This window comes from Dendrobates tinctorius, unplaced genomic scaffold (assembly GCF_039654945.1).
Source record: "Dendrobates tinctorius isolate UK_male_01 unplaced genomic scaffold, ASM3965494v1 ptg000138l, whole genome shotgun sequence".
NCBI lineage: Eukaryota > Metazoa > Chordata > Amphibia > Anura > Dendrobatidae > Dendrobates > Dendrobates tinctorius.
Genome location: NW_027361806.1, coordinates 3,433,243 through 3,449,830, shown reverse-complemented (window position 1 = coordinate 3,449,830; position 16,588 = coordinate 3,433,243). Strand labels below are relative to the sequence as shown.

The 16,588-nt window shown below is 42.0% G+C and overlaps 1 protein-coding gene across 2 annotated transcripts in view; it reads right to left on the bottom strand.

Moving 5' to 3' along the window:
* Positions 1 to 13,791: 13,791 nt before the first annotated feature.
* Positions 13,792 to 16,588, bottom strand: part of SYDE2 (synapse defective Rho GTPase homolog 2) — a 32,017-nt gene continuing 29,220 nt past the window's right edge. For both annotated transcript variants that reach the window (XM_073544409.1, XM_073544408.1), the window contains exon 7: positions 13,792 to 16,171. In XM_073544409.1, the coding sequence (XP_073400510.1) occupies positions 15,711 to 16,171 (461 nt within the window). In that variant the 3' untranslated portion in view covers positions 13,792 to 15,710. The remainder of the gene's footprint in view (positions 16,172 to 16,588) is intronic.

Below are 16,588 nucleotides of genomic sequence, written 5' to 3'. Positions count from 1 at the left end.
ACGAGCGGCTCCTGCTGCACACAGTCAGTGAAGCTGGGTACTACACGCAGGGAGCCGCTCGTCATGGCGCATGCAAAGTTCCAAAGTTGATGCTGCGCAAGCGTGGTTTCTCGATCGACACTGCACAAGCGCGGGATTTTTGAATGCGGAATTGGGTGTCGTCGGCGCAATCCCGGGAACATGATTTAAATTGTGTGGGCGTTCCTACACAACTGTACTGAGAAAAAGTGAAGGCAAAGAGCGGACACAAAATGTTGATGGGATTTAGATTTCTCTTTTGTTTACTCATTTTGCTAATATAAATAAACAATTAACACTTCTATCTTCGAAAGCTTCCTACTTTGTAGCATTTTTTTCTTCCCCTGCCCCAAACGTCCAGATAGCGCTGTATATATTGTGTATAGATGTGAGACATATATTGCACTATATAATATTATACCTCCACGCACAGATATTAATGATGGGGATGACGTGAAGAATTTGGGTCCCCGGGGGCCTCCCTGGTGTATTAAGCAAAACTGTAAAGGAGCGACTCCAGGAACAGCCGGGGGCCGGAGCTGAAGACAGTTCATCAGACGACCTCCAAACTCTGCATTCAGGCCACAGTACACCCTCCATACAGTGAAGCATGGTGGTGGAGCATCATGTTATGGGCATGTTTCCCTTACTATGGTGCCGGACTTATTTACCGCATACCAGGGATCAGGGACCAGCTTGCATATATTAAAATACTTGAAGAGGTCATGTCTTACGCCAAAGAGGATATGCCCTTGAATTGGGTGTTTCAACAAAACAGCGACCCTACACACCAGTAAACTAGCAAAATCTTGGTTCAAATCCAACAAAATTGAGGTTGTGGAGTGGCTGGCCCAATCCCCAGACCTTAATCTGATAGAACACTTGTGGGGTGACATTAAAAATGCCATGTCTGAGGCAAAGCCAACAAATGCTGAAAAATAGTGGGTTGTAGTCCGGACATCCTGAGCTGGAATAACAGGTGACAGCGGCCAGAAGATGGTTACTCTATGCAACATAGATGTGAAGCCGTTCTAAAAAACTGTGGGTAACAACTATTAGGTCAGTGATTCACAGGAATGATAAATCCACAAAAAAAGTAATACATAGGATGAGTTTATAAAGACAAATGCAGACGCTGCTGTTTATCAGAACAATGTTCAATTTTTGTTAATTTCAATTAGAAAACGGTATGCAACGTTCCCAATGCTGGAAATAAAAACTGTGATAAAGATTGTGTGATTAACTCATGTTTTTGAACACACTGCTATTATTTTGAACATTAGTGTATATATACATTTGTGTCCCCCAACACCTGTTAGGTGCCACAGGTAAGTTACAGGTGCTGTTTATTACACAAATTCGAGAAGCATCACATGATTTTTCCAACAGTGCCAATACTTTTGTCCACCCTCTTTTTTATGTTTGGTGTGGAATTATATCCAATTTGGCTTTAGGACAATTCTTTTTGTGTTTTTTTCATTTAAGACGAATTCAATGAAGATAATAATACCAAAGAATTTGTGTTTGCAATCATTTTCAGGAAGAAACTGAGTATTATCTGACAGAATTGCAGGGGTGTCAATACTTTTGGCCACAACTGTATATATATACACATTTGTATCCCCACACACCCGGGTATATACTGTATATATACATTTGTATCCCCACACACCCGGGTATATACTGCATATATACATTTGTATCCCCACACACCCGGGTATATACTGTATATATACATTTGTATTCCCACATACCCGGGTATATACTGTATATATACATTTGTATCCCCACACACCCGGGTATATACTGTATATATACATTTGTATCCCCACACACCCGGGTATATACTGTATATATACATTTGTATCCCCACACACCCGGGTATATACTGTATATATACATTTGTATCCCCACACACCCGGGTATATCCTGCATATATACATTTGTATCCCCCACACACCCGGGTATATACTGTATATATACATTTGTATCCCCCACATACCCGGGTATATACTGTATATATACATTTGTATCCCCACACACCCGGGTATATCCTGCATATATACATTTGTATCCCCACACACCCGGGTATATACTGTATATATACATTTGTATCCCCCACACACCCGGGTATATACTGTATATATACATTTGTATCCCCACACACCCGGGTATATCCTGCATATATACATTTGTATCCCCACACACCCGGGTATATACTGTATATATACATTTGTATTCCCACACACCCGGGTATATACTGTATATATACATTTGTATCCCCACACACCCGGGTATATACTGTATATATACATTTGTATTCCCACATACCCGGGTATATACTGTATATATACATTTGTATCCCCACACACCCGGGTATATCCTGCATATATACATTTGTATCCCCACACACCCGGGTATATACTGTATATATACATTTGTATCCCCACACACCCGGGTATATACTGTGTGTATATATACATTTGTATTCCCACATACCCGGGTATATACTGTATATATACATTTGTATCCCCACACACCCGGGTATATCCTGCATATATACATTTGTATCCCCACACACCCGGGTATATACTGTATATATACATTTGTATCCCCACATACCCGGGTATATACTGTATATATACATTTGTATCCCCACACACCCGGGTATATCCTGCATATATACATTTGTATCCCCACACACCCGGGTATATACTGTATATATACATTTGTATCCCCACACACCCGGGTATATACTGTATATATACATTTGTATCCCCCACATACCCGGGTATATACTGTATATATACATTTGTATCCCCCACATACCCGGGTATATACTGTATATATACATTTGTATCCCCACACACCCGGGTATATCCTGCATATATACATTTGTATCCCCACACACCCGGGTATATACTGTATATATACATTTGTATCCCCCACATACCCGGGTATATACTGTACACGCAGCCACTAAATAACATCCGATGTGACAGCGTTCTATGTGGAACGTGTATTACATAATGAAGAAAAGCAGATCCAGAAATGACTGGAAGAAGGATCTGCGGATAATCCCCGCCCGGGATTATGATCATATTACAGCAGCTCCGAGTTCTCCATTATCTCTGGTCACTGTCACTTCTGCTGGATGCACAAAAAAAAAAATAGCATTTCCTCCTTATTTTTTTCCTAGTCTGGTAGCTTCAGACGTGCAGGCAATTAATTTTTTTTTCCGCAGCCGTTTGTGCGCTGAACACCTGTGTGCGCACCTTTATCGGGGGGTTCAACCCCAAAAAAATTCCTGAAGAAGAGCTCAGGAAACACTCAAAATAATAAACCTACACATTTCTAGGTAAAAGGGACTTACTGTTCATATGTTCAGTCCTTTGAGCGTCTTTTAACGCCTTAAGGTTTCCTAAGACGCCAATGGAGAAAGTTTCCAGGTAGAGTTAATAGTTTAAGTGATTATGATTGATTTCTCTTTTTATGTGCATCATGTATTTTTTTTTTTTTTTTTTGAGGAAAAAAAATTTAAAAATTTTTTTTAGAATTTTTTGGAAATGTTTTTTCCTTTTGTTGGGTTTTTATTACCTGGATAGGGTTTATTATCAGTTTTTTATGGAATATTGATGAGGTTGAATGTCGTAACATGCAGAATGTATAATGATTGTTTAACGAATGTTTTTTCACAATGTTTTTATTGGGGCTGTAAGGGTTAATGCGCAACATCAAGGGGAGGTCGCATAGGATTGTGGGTTGTTCCAACTAGGGCTACCTGTAAAGGCTGTAATAATTGATGCTTCCTTCATTCCACCTGAGAAAACGCGTTGTGGGTATTGGAGGAAGAATTAAAGCTGAGGTTTTTTTCCCCTTTTTCTGGTTTCTGCCTCTCCTTTAGCGCTCCGCTCTTTTTGTTGCTTCACATTTAATTCCGCCATGTGGTCATTCAGCCTAAACCTCAGGATATCACAATACAGGAACTCCCAGCTTCTCCGAGTGACACAGATCCAATCTGCCGCCTTCAGTGGCCCAATGCTGGCCGTCCTCGCAGAAACCGCTAGGCCTTAGATTAGGCAGAATACCCAGAAAAAAGAATAAGGAAATAATCTATAAGGCCGGGATCACACAGGCGAGAAACACGGCCGAGACTCGCATGTTAATACTCGGGAGCGGAGCGTGCGGTCCATGTATTGCTATGCAGCCGCACTCTCCGCTCCTGAGTTCTGGCGGCAGTGCTGGGTATTAACATGCGAGACTCAGCAGTGTTTCTCGCATGGGCAAACGCTGACCTGGGAGCGACAATCTCACAAACAGGAGATATAAGCCTGTGTGTAATAGGGAGTAATTCACACCATAGATCCAGTGACTCTCTCTGGAGAACCTGGGACGTGTGGATCACATGTACAGCACTGAGCAGCTTGCAATGCTTTGTTTCACCTGCAGGGAAATCAAGCACTTGCTGCCTGACTCTCCTGCAGGGAGGAGCTGATCGAGGTGGTTTCCTGCAGCCGGACCCTCCATTAGCATTTGTACTACGACCCTTATTATATCTAATATCACTATTACTACCACCCTTATTATTAACAGCATTAATAATACCTACACTATTTCACATTAGCTGTCCATGGGTTGTGTCTTCATTGTAGCTTATGGGACTGGGCTGCAGTGCCACCCACAACCTGCAGACAGGAGGGGCGCTCTCTTCAAAGAAAGGAGCCATGTTTTTCTAATATTATGCCTCACGTACCATATAGGAGAAGAGGAAAGCGTGACTCGAGAACTTAGAACGTGAATCATTCCTCCTCAAAAAGAAGAGGCCAGACCTCTCCACAAAAAAAAAACCAAAAATCCCAACACTTAAGGATGAGGACCTGATCGGAAAACGCCAGAAACAAACAGTGTACCGCATCGCAGGATAACAAGACTTTCCTGGAAATCCATAAATCTGAGGAACAGATGATGGATGGGGGAGGGGCGCTGTAAGGAATTTGCTGTAGCCTACATATTCGACAATTCATAAACTTTTTTTTGCACCATTTGGCTTTTTCTAAGCTCTTCTTCTCCCTTCACAATCATTTTCGATGTGGTCTGTGCTCATAAATCTGAGAAAAAGACATAAAAGCCATGACAAACTCTCCCATCAGAACAAACTCGCTGACGGATTCTCAGTTAACTCATTCTGCAACCAGCAATAGACAGCGCAACACAGAGGCTACAGGAGGCAAATGGTGATACCTTTTAGCGAAATACAATTGTAAAAATTTTTAGTCCAATATGCATGCATTTAGTAACAAAAAAAAAAAAGTCCCCATAAGTGGAAAACCCCTTGAAGCTCTAGAACAACGTTTGCACAGCTGGCCGTGCAGGAATTAAGAGATAATTTGTGTGTCAGGCAAGTGAAGTTATAACACACGGTTCTAGAACTATTGGGGTTCACACCCGTTCTGCAGGTCCTTCCTTTGTGTGTCCACAGCTCCCATGTAGACCAAACAATCCACAATGGACCAGGATCAGACTACATATGCAGCTTGTTTGTAGTCTGTAACCATGGAGACCCATAAAATCTGCAACTGAGCTGCATACCCAAAGCGGAAAAATTTGTTTAAGCCAAAATTACTTCATTTTTCTATATTAAACATGGATTTGGGGGCCATAAAAACAATTTAAATATAAAAGAGGGGTTGTCTCCATAAGACAGCCAGAGATATGAAAACTAAAGCAAAGCTGGTTTCTCTGAGGGCATGTTACCCGATGTAGGAAAATAGTCGCGCGCCCCCCCCCCCCAATAATTACTCAGAGCGCCTGTCCGATCGTTTCAGCAATTTAAGGTATCAAACGAAAAACAGACGAGGACGATTTCATTATACAAAAAGTATAAAAAGTCCATATTTCATAATAGGACATTTATAGTCATAAAACGAAATGTCAGCACAAAATTGACCGTTCAAACAAAGCACAGCCGCTCGGTGCTCCCTTGGTGCGGCCAAGCAGTACAGTCCACCTTCCCATCTATTGGTTTTCCGCCTGTTCCTTGATTTACAGCTTTGGCTTTACAGGATCCCAGGATCCAGTGGAAGGTTGGGTTGATCTCTGCCACACCAAGGGTGCACCGAGCGCCTGTGCTTGGTTTGGACAGTCATTCTGTGCCGATACTCCCACATTAAGGGTTTCATATAAAATTGCCGCCAAGATAAGGAATTAGATTAAAGGGGTCTCAAACACGCAGCCCGGCATGTGGCCCGAGGCTGCTTCATGTGGCCCCGCAGGCACTGAAGATTCCAGGGCAGCAATTCTTTTCATTCCTTGGACATGTATCACGGAGCAGACACTGAGCGTGGGACAAGGGGGCGGAAGTTAGGTGGGACAGATTTTTTTTTTTATGTGAAGCGATGGGAGAATTGGGGGCATTACTACAAGATGGCAAACAGGATGGGGCAGTAACTATAAAATGGGAACATTACTACAGGGGGGGCAGGATGAGGACATTATTATAAGATGTCGGTCAGAATTACTAGATGGTGCTAAGACAAAATTACTGGATGAGGCCAATTAGGGGACACAAAAAGGAAATAAAAATTCAAAGTAAAGTGATTTTTTGTTATTTATATTAAAAATATATAAACAAAAAAAAATTGCATGTTTGTTATCACCACATCCATAATGACTCAAGGTATAAAAGTGTATCATAACCCATGAGGAATGCAAGTTAAAAGAAAAAAAAAAAAAAAATATAAAAAAGGTGTATAGAAAAAGATATGGCATCACTAAAGTCATCTCATCCTGCAAAGAATGTGGCCCAAAACCCCAGCAGAGTTTGAGACCCCTGAATTTGCGTGTCACAGTCTGATCCATTGCAGCATTTCCTGGCCGACGACAGTAGGACCCTCCGTGTGTTACAGATCCCATGGGCCTTACATCAGGGTGATACAAGGACGGCTTCATTATATCTTAAGTACTTTAAGTGTCATTTTATTGCCGCCGCTGCTATTTGATCCGGCCGGCTATGGCCTTGCACAATGTTTGCTTTTCTCCCTTTTTTTGGATCTTTGTGGTGTTATTAACCAGGAGTCGGTGCTGAAAGAACAGGAATGTTTTGACAAACCCTCTTCTGTTTCTATACCAACCACACGTGCCCGTTTAGATGGCACGAGGCGTGAAATAGCGCCGGAGCGTGGAACCCAATAACACAGGCTGCACGGCTCTGTGCACACGCCGGAAACAGGGACACATCCGGAGATACACGTTACATTGGGAAAATGGCTTTAGCACTCATTGCAGATTTCCACCGATTCCTCGAGGTCCCGAGTATGGGTGATGGTAGGAGCAGGGCATTCGCACTGTGTCCTTCTATTCTTTATGCTGTGTGCACACGGTGCGGATTCTGCTGTGGAATTTTCCGCGCAGATTTTGCTAAATCTGCAGGTAAAATGACCTGCGTATTACATGCAGATTTAGTGCAGATTTCTATAATGGAGCAGATGAAAAACTGCTGCAGAACTGAACAAAAGTAGTGACATGCTGCAGTTTTAAATCTGCGCAGAAAAATCTGCAGTATGTGCACAGCGTTTTTTGTTTTACATAGCCTTAAATGGGACTGTACATCACTTGCAGTTCTGCAGGGCCAAATCTGCTGAACTGCACCAGAATCTGCACCGTGTGCACATACCCTTAAGGTGGACAACCCCTTTAAATCTATAGAATGAGTGTCGGTGGGGAGGGGGGGACATAAGCAGCATATTGGTTCCTATTTATCTCCCCCCCCCCCCCCCCAAAAAAAAAAAAAAACCAAATCCCTATAAATTGTGGGTGAATTTTATAGAAAATCAACCTGATTCACCACACGTCTGTGCCAGCTTCAGCCCTGGCTCTTTAGTGTCAGTTCCAACAATTTTGCCCGTTTTGCATCTGTAACGTGATGGTAACATGCCAGGAAAATCATGGGTATTAGTGATGAGTGAACATGCTGGGATAAGGAGTTATCTGAGCATGCTCGAGTGCTAACCGAGGGTCTTCGGCGTGCTTGAATAATACGTTCAAGGCAATCCCTGCATGTGTTGCGCCTGTCGAACAGCCGCTCGAACATATTATTTGAACACATTTGGTTCGCACCCGAGCATGCTCAGATAATACCTTATCCAACCAGGTTCACTCAACACTAGTTGGCACTTGTGAGGATAAACCTAAGATTTGGGGGTGCAGAGAGCACCGTGGTCCTCCATTACTTGGACAGGAGGAGGTTCCTTCGCTTGAGTATAATGTAAATATGTTGACCCTGAAACAACTTAACTTGTATAAACCTAGTAATTTTATGCCTCCCAGGTCTTATCATCCGGTCGAGACATGTATTAGTCTGGTTAAAAAAGACGTAGAGAATAAAATACATGAAATTCATGGTGGTCGCTACCGTATTTCAAACAACATGTCGGGGTCTGAACGTATTGCTATAGATGGTCTGTTTAGAAATAAACAGTTGATTGTGAAACCAGCCGACAAGGGTGGATCAATTGTAATAATGGATAGACAATACTACATTGACGAGATCTATTCCCCACTAAGTAATCATAGTGTTTATCAATCTGTTCCTATTGATCCATCCTCCTCCATTATGTCTGAGATACAAGAAACGATAAAAAATGATATATCATTAGGTGTCATTGATACCAAACTGAGTGAATTTTTAATTAATTCTCACCCGATTATACCAGTATTTTACACACTACCAAAAATACACAAAGATTTGACACGTCCTCCTGGAAGACCTATTGTTGCCTCCACTAACTCATTGTCACCGTTATCAATAGTTCTTGAAAAAAAAAATTCTTTATCCTCTTCTGCAACTTATTCCCTCATGGTTAAGGGATACGTCACATTTCCTATCCAGTATAAGGGCACTTAATGGGGTTCCTAAGAATTGTTATTTGGTTACTCTTGATGTAACGAGTTTGTATACCAGCATTGACCATATGAGAGGTATTTAAGCGGTTAAAAATTTTTTGGACAGGAACACTAATTTTTCAGATGATGTTAAAACTTTTTGTATCTCTATTCTAACGATCGTTCTTACAAAAAACTTTCCTTTTTGAGGATAAATTTTTTATTCAAGTAAGTGGAACGGCTATGGGGTCAAATGTGGCGCCCCCCCCTACGCCAATATTTTTATGGCGGAATTCGAACTGGATTTTGTTTATTCCCATTGCCAAGTATGTTATACTTTGGAAGAGGTATATAGATGATATTTTTTTCATTTGGTCAGGAGATTTGTTTTCTTTGGAAACGTTTTTTTTCAGGATATTAATTCAAAGATTGACGGTTTGTCATTCACTATGCAGCACAATCTTGAGTCTGTATCCTTCTTGGATACAAAAGTAATTAAGGGAAATGATGGTTCTCTCTCTACAGACCTTTTTGTGAAACCGACGGATAGAAACAGTCTCTTGCATTTCACCAGTTGTCATCCTAAGCACATTAAGAGATCTCTTCCTAAATCACAGCTCCTTAGAGTCAATAGGATTGTTTCTGATGTATCTAAGCGGAGTCTCTGTTTTAGTGAAATGAAATTAAAGTTTATCTCCCGAGGATACCCTGATTCTCTTCTGACACAATCTTTAGGGTCAGAACCCAAACCTACTATCAAGATGAAGAGGGTTGCCTTTGTGAATACATACCATCCCTTTATGTATCTGATTCACAAAATTATTCGCCAACATTGGCCTGTTCTTTCCGAATCTTATCCCTCTATTCCAGAGTTGCAAAATTTTCCTCTGATTTGTCAAAAGAAATCTCCCAACTTACGTAACCTTTTGGTGAGGGCTGATGTTGGTAGTACACGGATGACGAATAAACAAATTTATTAGATCTCAACGCAAAGGGACATTCCCTTGTCTACACTGTTTACAGTGTTCTAACATCATGAAAGGAGATACCTTTAGTCATCCTAGATCAGGAGAGATCTTCCCAATTAGGGATTACTTTAGCTGTGATTCTACTTATGTTGTTTATTTGATTAAATGTCCATGCGGTCTCGGATATGTTGGGGAGACTACACAACATATCCGGGACCGTATTTCACAACATAAATGGACTATTCGTTGCAAGAGAACTTTGTTACCTATTCCGGCACATTTTCTCTCTCATAACCATAACATTTCCCAACTCCGGTATCAAGAGCATGTACCACAGGTGAAGAGGTGGAAATAGGATACAAAAATTAAAGGAGAGAGAAGCCTATTGGATTTTTGTTCTTCAGACATTAGAACCCCATGGCCTTAATAGAGAATATGAAGTTTTCTATTGATCCCCCCTTTTTCATAGAATTATGCCGATCTTAGTGTAGGTGTTTAACCTCTATTCCTTATTAGGTTAGGATACGTTATTTGGCACACAGATATATGCGTGTATTTGATGCGGGCATATATTTTTGTGCATACATGTTGATTTATGTTTGGGTGTATTTGTGTATGTATATGAGTATGTGTGTATATGTACATTTATTGTGTTTTTGATCCGATTATATATAGAAATGGGGATATATTTATACATTGTATGTCCATATGTGTGTGTATATATATATATGCGTATATTTATTTTTTTCAGACTTAATATGCTGTAACAAGGTATTGAACAATTATTCATAATGGATTTATCGTCTAAATATCCTTTTTCCCGTTTTTTTCTTCTTTGTTCCCCCATTTTTTGTTTTTATATTTCTTTACTATACTGACAGATGTCAGATTTTCTGATTATCTTCGCTAATACGCCATATTCTGTCTGAAACATGTTGCGCAAGTGATACTGTACTTACATATGTGATGTGTTTTCTTAACAGAAAATTATGACACCTACCGGATGGAATTATTTCTTTCTTATTTATGTTGGCAAAAAATATCTATATATATATAATCTGATTAATGAATTGATTTTGTATGACAATGAAAATTTTCCCAACATATTATATTGACTATATGTTATGGTTACTCTTTTTTATAGACAAACCCTTGATAAAGGCTTAGTTTAGCTGAAACGTTGGGGACTCTGTATTTTTCATGTTCCATGTTAATAAATATTTTTCTGCAAAATTAAAAATTTTGTGCCTCAGGTTGTTTATAAATACAGTGCCTACAAGTAGTATTCAACCCCCTGCAGGTTTACACATTTGGAATTAACTTGGCATTGTGACATTTGGACTGTAGATCAGCCTGGAAGTGTGAAATGCACTGCAGCAAAAAAGAATGTTATTTCTTTGTTTATTTTTTTTTTAATTTGTGAAAAGTTTATTCAGAAGGTCATTTATTATTCAACCCCTCAAACCACCAGAATTCTGTTTGGTTCCCCTAAAGTATTAAGAAGTATTTCAGGCACAAAGAACAATGAGCTTCACATGTTTGGATTAATTATCTCTTTTTCCAGCCTTTTCTGACTATTTAAGACCCTCCCCAAACTTGTGAACAGCACTCATACATGGTCAACATGGCAAAGACAAAGGAGCATTCCAAGGCCATCAGAGACAAGATCGTGGAGGGTCACAAGGCTGGCAAGGGGTACAAAACCCTTTCCAAGGAGTTGGGCCTACCTGTCTCCACTGTTGGGAGCATCATCCGGAAGTGGAAGGCTTATGGAACTACTGTTAGCCTTCCACGGCCTGGACAGCCTTTGAAAGTTTCCTCCCGTGCCAAGGCCAGGCTTGTCCGAAGAGTCAAGGCTAACCCAAGGACAACAAGGAAGGAGCTCCGGGAAGATCTCATGGCAGTGGGGACATTGGTTTCAGTCAATACCATAAGTAATGTACTCCACCGCAATGGTCTCCGTTCCAGACGAGCCCGTAAGGTACCTTAACTTTCAAAGCGTCATGTCAAGGCTCGTCTACAGTTTGCTCATGATCACTTGGAGGACTCTGAGACAGACTGGTTCAAGAGGGAAAAAATCAAGGTGTTGGAGTGGCCTAGTCAGTCTCCTGACCTTAACCCAATTGAAAACTTGTGGAAGGAGCTCAAGATTAAAGTCCACATGAGACACCCAAAGAACCTAGATAACTTGGAGAAGATCTGCATGGAGGAGTGGGCCAAGATAACTCCAGAGACCTGTGCCGGCCTGATCAGGTCTTATAAAAGACGATTATTAGCTGTAATTGCAAACAAGGGTTATTCCACAAAATATTAAACCTAGGGGTTGAATAATAATTGACCCACACTTTTATGTTTAAAATTTATTAAAATTTAACTGAGCAACATAACTTTTTGGTTTGTAAGATTTATGCATCTGTTAATAAATCCTGCTCTTGTGTGAAGTTTGAAGGCTCTAACTTATTTGCATCTTATCAAACCTGCTAAATCTGCAGGGGGTTTAATACTACTTGTAGGCACTGTATATTACTCTTTTTCCTGGTGGCTTGGTTAGCTTTCCCCATTGTCTATTATTGGACAGGAGGTCAGTCACTTATTTGGAATATTTCAGGCGGCAGAGAAGAGCGTGTCTCTCGCTCAACAACATCCGCTCAGCCCCTGCTCGGAGTTCTTGGGCCGTCACGTCTACTTGTTTTTAGGTCTATAAATATTCAGATCGGATGAGATTAGAAATCGCTGAGTATGATTAATATGGCATAATCATGTTTTGTTTCTGTCTGTAGGAAATCTCTACACCGGCACAGTAAAAAAAAAAAAAAAAAGCAGAATGAAGAGGAGATAAGCCGAGAGTACGGCACATAGTTGGCGCTGGAGAGCTCCGCGCTGATCAGTCGGGGGTTGAAGAAAGACAACGAAGAAGGAACTGTGAAAACCCAGTTCTCATAAGGAAAGATGTTTGTATTCTGGAAAGCTGCATAATGGTAAAAGCCCAGTGTATACATTGTACCGTGGTGTACTGCGGTCACCCCCAACCTGAGGCTCTACAGATATCACAAAGTCTACAAATCCCAGCGTGCGGGGAGTAATCGTTTTTGCAAAAAGTCACAAGTTGAGCATCACCAGTGTGTATCATTATTATAGGCAACACTTTTTTTGCTAGATCATATAGAAACACTTTATAAAAAGTTGTAGTGAAAAGAATACTCTAAAATGGTGTCAGCACACAGTAAGTCACCTTACATAGGGGATATTAATTTGGACAAATATTTCACCCACGTAACCATGGCTCTTCACAGCCATTAAAATGTCTTGTATGCAGTACAATAGTTAACTGCCTGCAGCCACCACTAGGTGGAGCTCCCCACACCTGGATGTATACAGCGTCCTTTACCAACCTCCTCTTACTTGGTCACACAGCAGATCCCAATGTGTCCTAGACTGAGGTTGTACCAGCAACGGCGCAGATTATAGGAAGCCTGAGCAATCCTAAACAGGTCCATTAAACCTCTTAAAAGGGATAATCTGCTGGCTCTGCCAATTTTGCAGGACCAGTAAAGTCCCTGGTAAAGCCATCTCATACCGACCCCACTCTAATGACTGGGACGGGTGAACGATACCTGCTGATCACGTTTGCAAGTTGGCAGATGTCTGCACCGATGAGGTCGGTGGCCCCAATTACCTCGAGAGGAGCCGGATTACTCCTTTACTTATAAAGAATGGTTCCAAAAAAAGTGGCAAACAATTGATCATGCCCTGCAATTATAATTGAAGAATTCACACTTGACATATCCAAAATTGTCAGACCGTTTGAATATATTTTTCAAGAAATAGCCAAAAATACACCCGATCGGCCATTTCTGACCCCTTTTGAGCAGCTAGAGACCCCGGACGTCCCCTTCCTATCACCCCCCAAGAACCAGACCAGACGTTAGATATTACGTTTGTATTGTAACAGTTGTGGAATACAAGGAACAAATATATACAGTATATATAGATTTTATATAAATTACAAAGTAGAAAATACATTGGAGGCTTTTCCGCCTTTCTACATGTCATGAGTTCACATTGGATGGTGTAAACAATTTACCGGAAGTGGGACCTTACAGCGCGGCGGCGTGAGCGGTGCGGCCGAAAGAGGACACTTCTAATAGGTTACAACGTGGCACTCGCTGCGTAAAAAATATTCTGTCTGTACAAAAATAGAGTAAGAAAAATCATACCTGGCTCCTTTCTGCCGTTCCATAATCCCCTGCTGATGGAAGTGGCCTTCTAGCAGTTGGCAGACTACAACTCCCAGCATGCCGGTCCAGAAAGACGGTAATGCCATGTTACGTCCCAGCAGGGAGTCTGGTATTTCTTCATTATAGCAGATCCCTGACCCTACATTTTGGGAGGCACCGCAATGGCCGACACGACTAGATTAATAGGAACTGGGTCCGACTTCTGCAAAACGTCAACATTTCAGATGTCCGTTGCGTGGCGAAAGTTGTAGTTTTGCAGCAAAGACTCAGTCACAGATTGGATCCCACGGATGTAGTGGAGGCAAGATGCGACTCTTTAGTTGCCGCGAGACTACAACTCCCATCATGCCGGTGGCTGACAAGATGCTGGAAACGATCATAAAAGGTCAGAAATGTTAATAACCGGAACGCCGTGTCCCATGTATAAGCGGAGGCGCCTCGCACCTTTATAATATTCACAATATGAAACAATTGTACATTATTATAGATTTTTCTATGTACATTATATATAACATCATTAAATAGCCACATGAATTATTTTGTCGTATATTTAGCGTTTTCTCTATATATTTATATATATATATATATATATTTATAAAAGGCATCATTATTTCAGGTACCTTGGAAAATACAGGACGTCACTGGTTATAGGCAGAATAGTACTGCATATTGGGCTCTAACAGGACCTGCAGATGGACACAGTCATCCGGTCCATACAGACCTGACCCCACTGGAAGACTCCAGGTAAGACGTGAAAAGTAACGGAGCAATGACTGACTGCAGCCATAAGGGAGGTCTCTGGCAGGACAAGAAATACACAAGGCACGCCATACACCTTAGATGGTGGTCTTCCCCAAACTCTTAGACTTAGCACATGTTCTTAAAGGGGTAAGAGGAGACACCACGCACCTCATCTTTCTAGAGAATAGGGTTGGACATGCTGAAATCCATCAACCCGACCCTCCTTTCCCTAGACAGCTGGCACTAGTCAATGACCACCGCCATACACAGATGGGCATCTGGTGCCACCAAAAACCAGCGGCCTCTGCTGACGTTCATCTACGGTGTATGGTTCTGCCTCATTTACATTTCAGCCATGTGTGAGGTCACATTGCAGGTATCGTCCCAGCAGCCCCTCCATGTCAGGGGGCTGCTGTCTAGACACCAGGCACTTGGGTACTTCCATTTTTTCCTCTCTCAACCATAAGATACCATAAATTACATAGTAAGTAGTGACAGATATTTAATTGCTGCCGCAGGTCAGGTTAGAATAAAAATATATATAAAATTTTCTGTTTTTAAAAAAAGTGTCAGTTCTGTTTTTCACCGGCAGACCAGCAGCAGCGGCAGTAACGTGTCGAGGCCGTCCGTACATGACCCCCGGTTGCTGTGTCACTGAGCCGGCAGCCACTATGTTTTCCTCTAAGAGGATACGTACCGACTAACTGTTTCCTGGAAATCCTGCCTTGTACACGGCAGGAAGGCAGGAGGGGCGGCTGTGCTCCAGTGCACACTCCCACCAGACGGATGTACACTAATAGACCCTCATAGGGTTAATGGGGGAAGGTTTCTTCTAATGAGAAGAGATAATGACGGGCAGAAAAGTTTACACGGCGGCATTTAATTTATTTTTGCTAAGTTCTCTCTCCAGGTTTCCTATCAGGGTGTCGATACTTTCCTGCAGGTCGTGGAGGTTGACATCCGGCTCCTCTGATCCGCCTTGAGGTATCAGGATGCAGAGCGGATGGTCTTTGGCTGTAAGAGGCTTATCGGTCCCTTCAGTCCGTACAGAGGTGGCCTCGCCGGGGGTCTCGGAGGGGATGTCCGCATAGTCCGCCTCCTCTTTTGGTGAAGTCATTAGATAGCTGCCCTGACAGCTGCTCCAGTCTCCAGCATAGCGGTTGCTGGAGGGACTGTCCAGTCGGGCGGCTCTCGGCCGCAGCACTCCGGACACGTCCGAGCTGTTCAGATTCAGCATTTGCGGCCTTGGCTTCTTTCTGCGCAGACACGGCTGCGATTCTGTCTGGACATTGCTCGGGGGGGCTTCTTTGGAAGATTCACTCTTCACTGCAAAACAAAAAAAATGAAATTACAAATCAGAAAACTATAAAAAAAAAAAAAAAAAGTTAAGAACGATAAATGGATTAAAGTCACAATGCAAATCCAATCCTTGCAGATCAGAGCCAAAAAAACCCAAGAATATAAAAAAACAAAAAAACAAAAAAAACATGCCTCTATGGAGTAGGATACATGCCGGCCACATGGATTAAGGCCGTTAGGGTCCCTGATGGGTTAGTGTCTGGATTAGCTCAGGGCACGGCACACACCGGCCGCAGAGTCACAGCTGGTACATGGCGTCAAGCACTATGCAGAAGGGTCAGCCTCTTGCTTCAGGCATTCAGGGCCGGGCGCTGCCACTCATCTGTGAGGCTGCATGCTTCCAACTGGTAAGGGATGACACAAAACAGCGCAAGGCCTGGCATC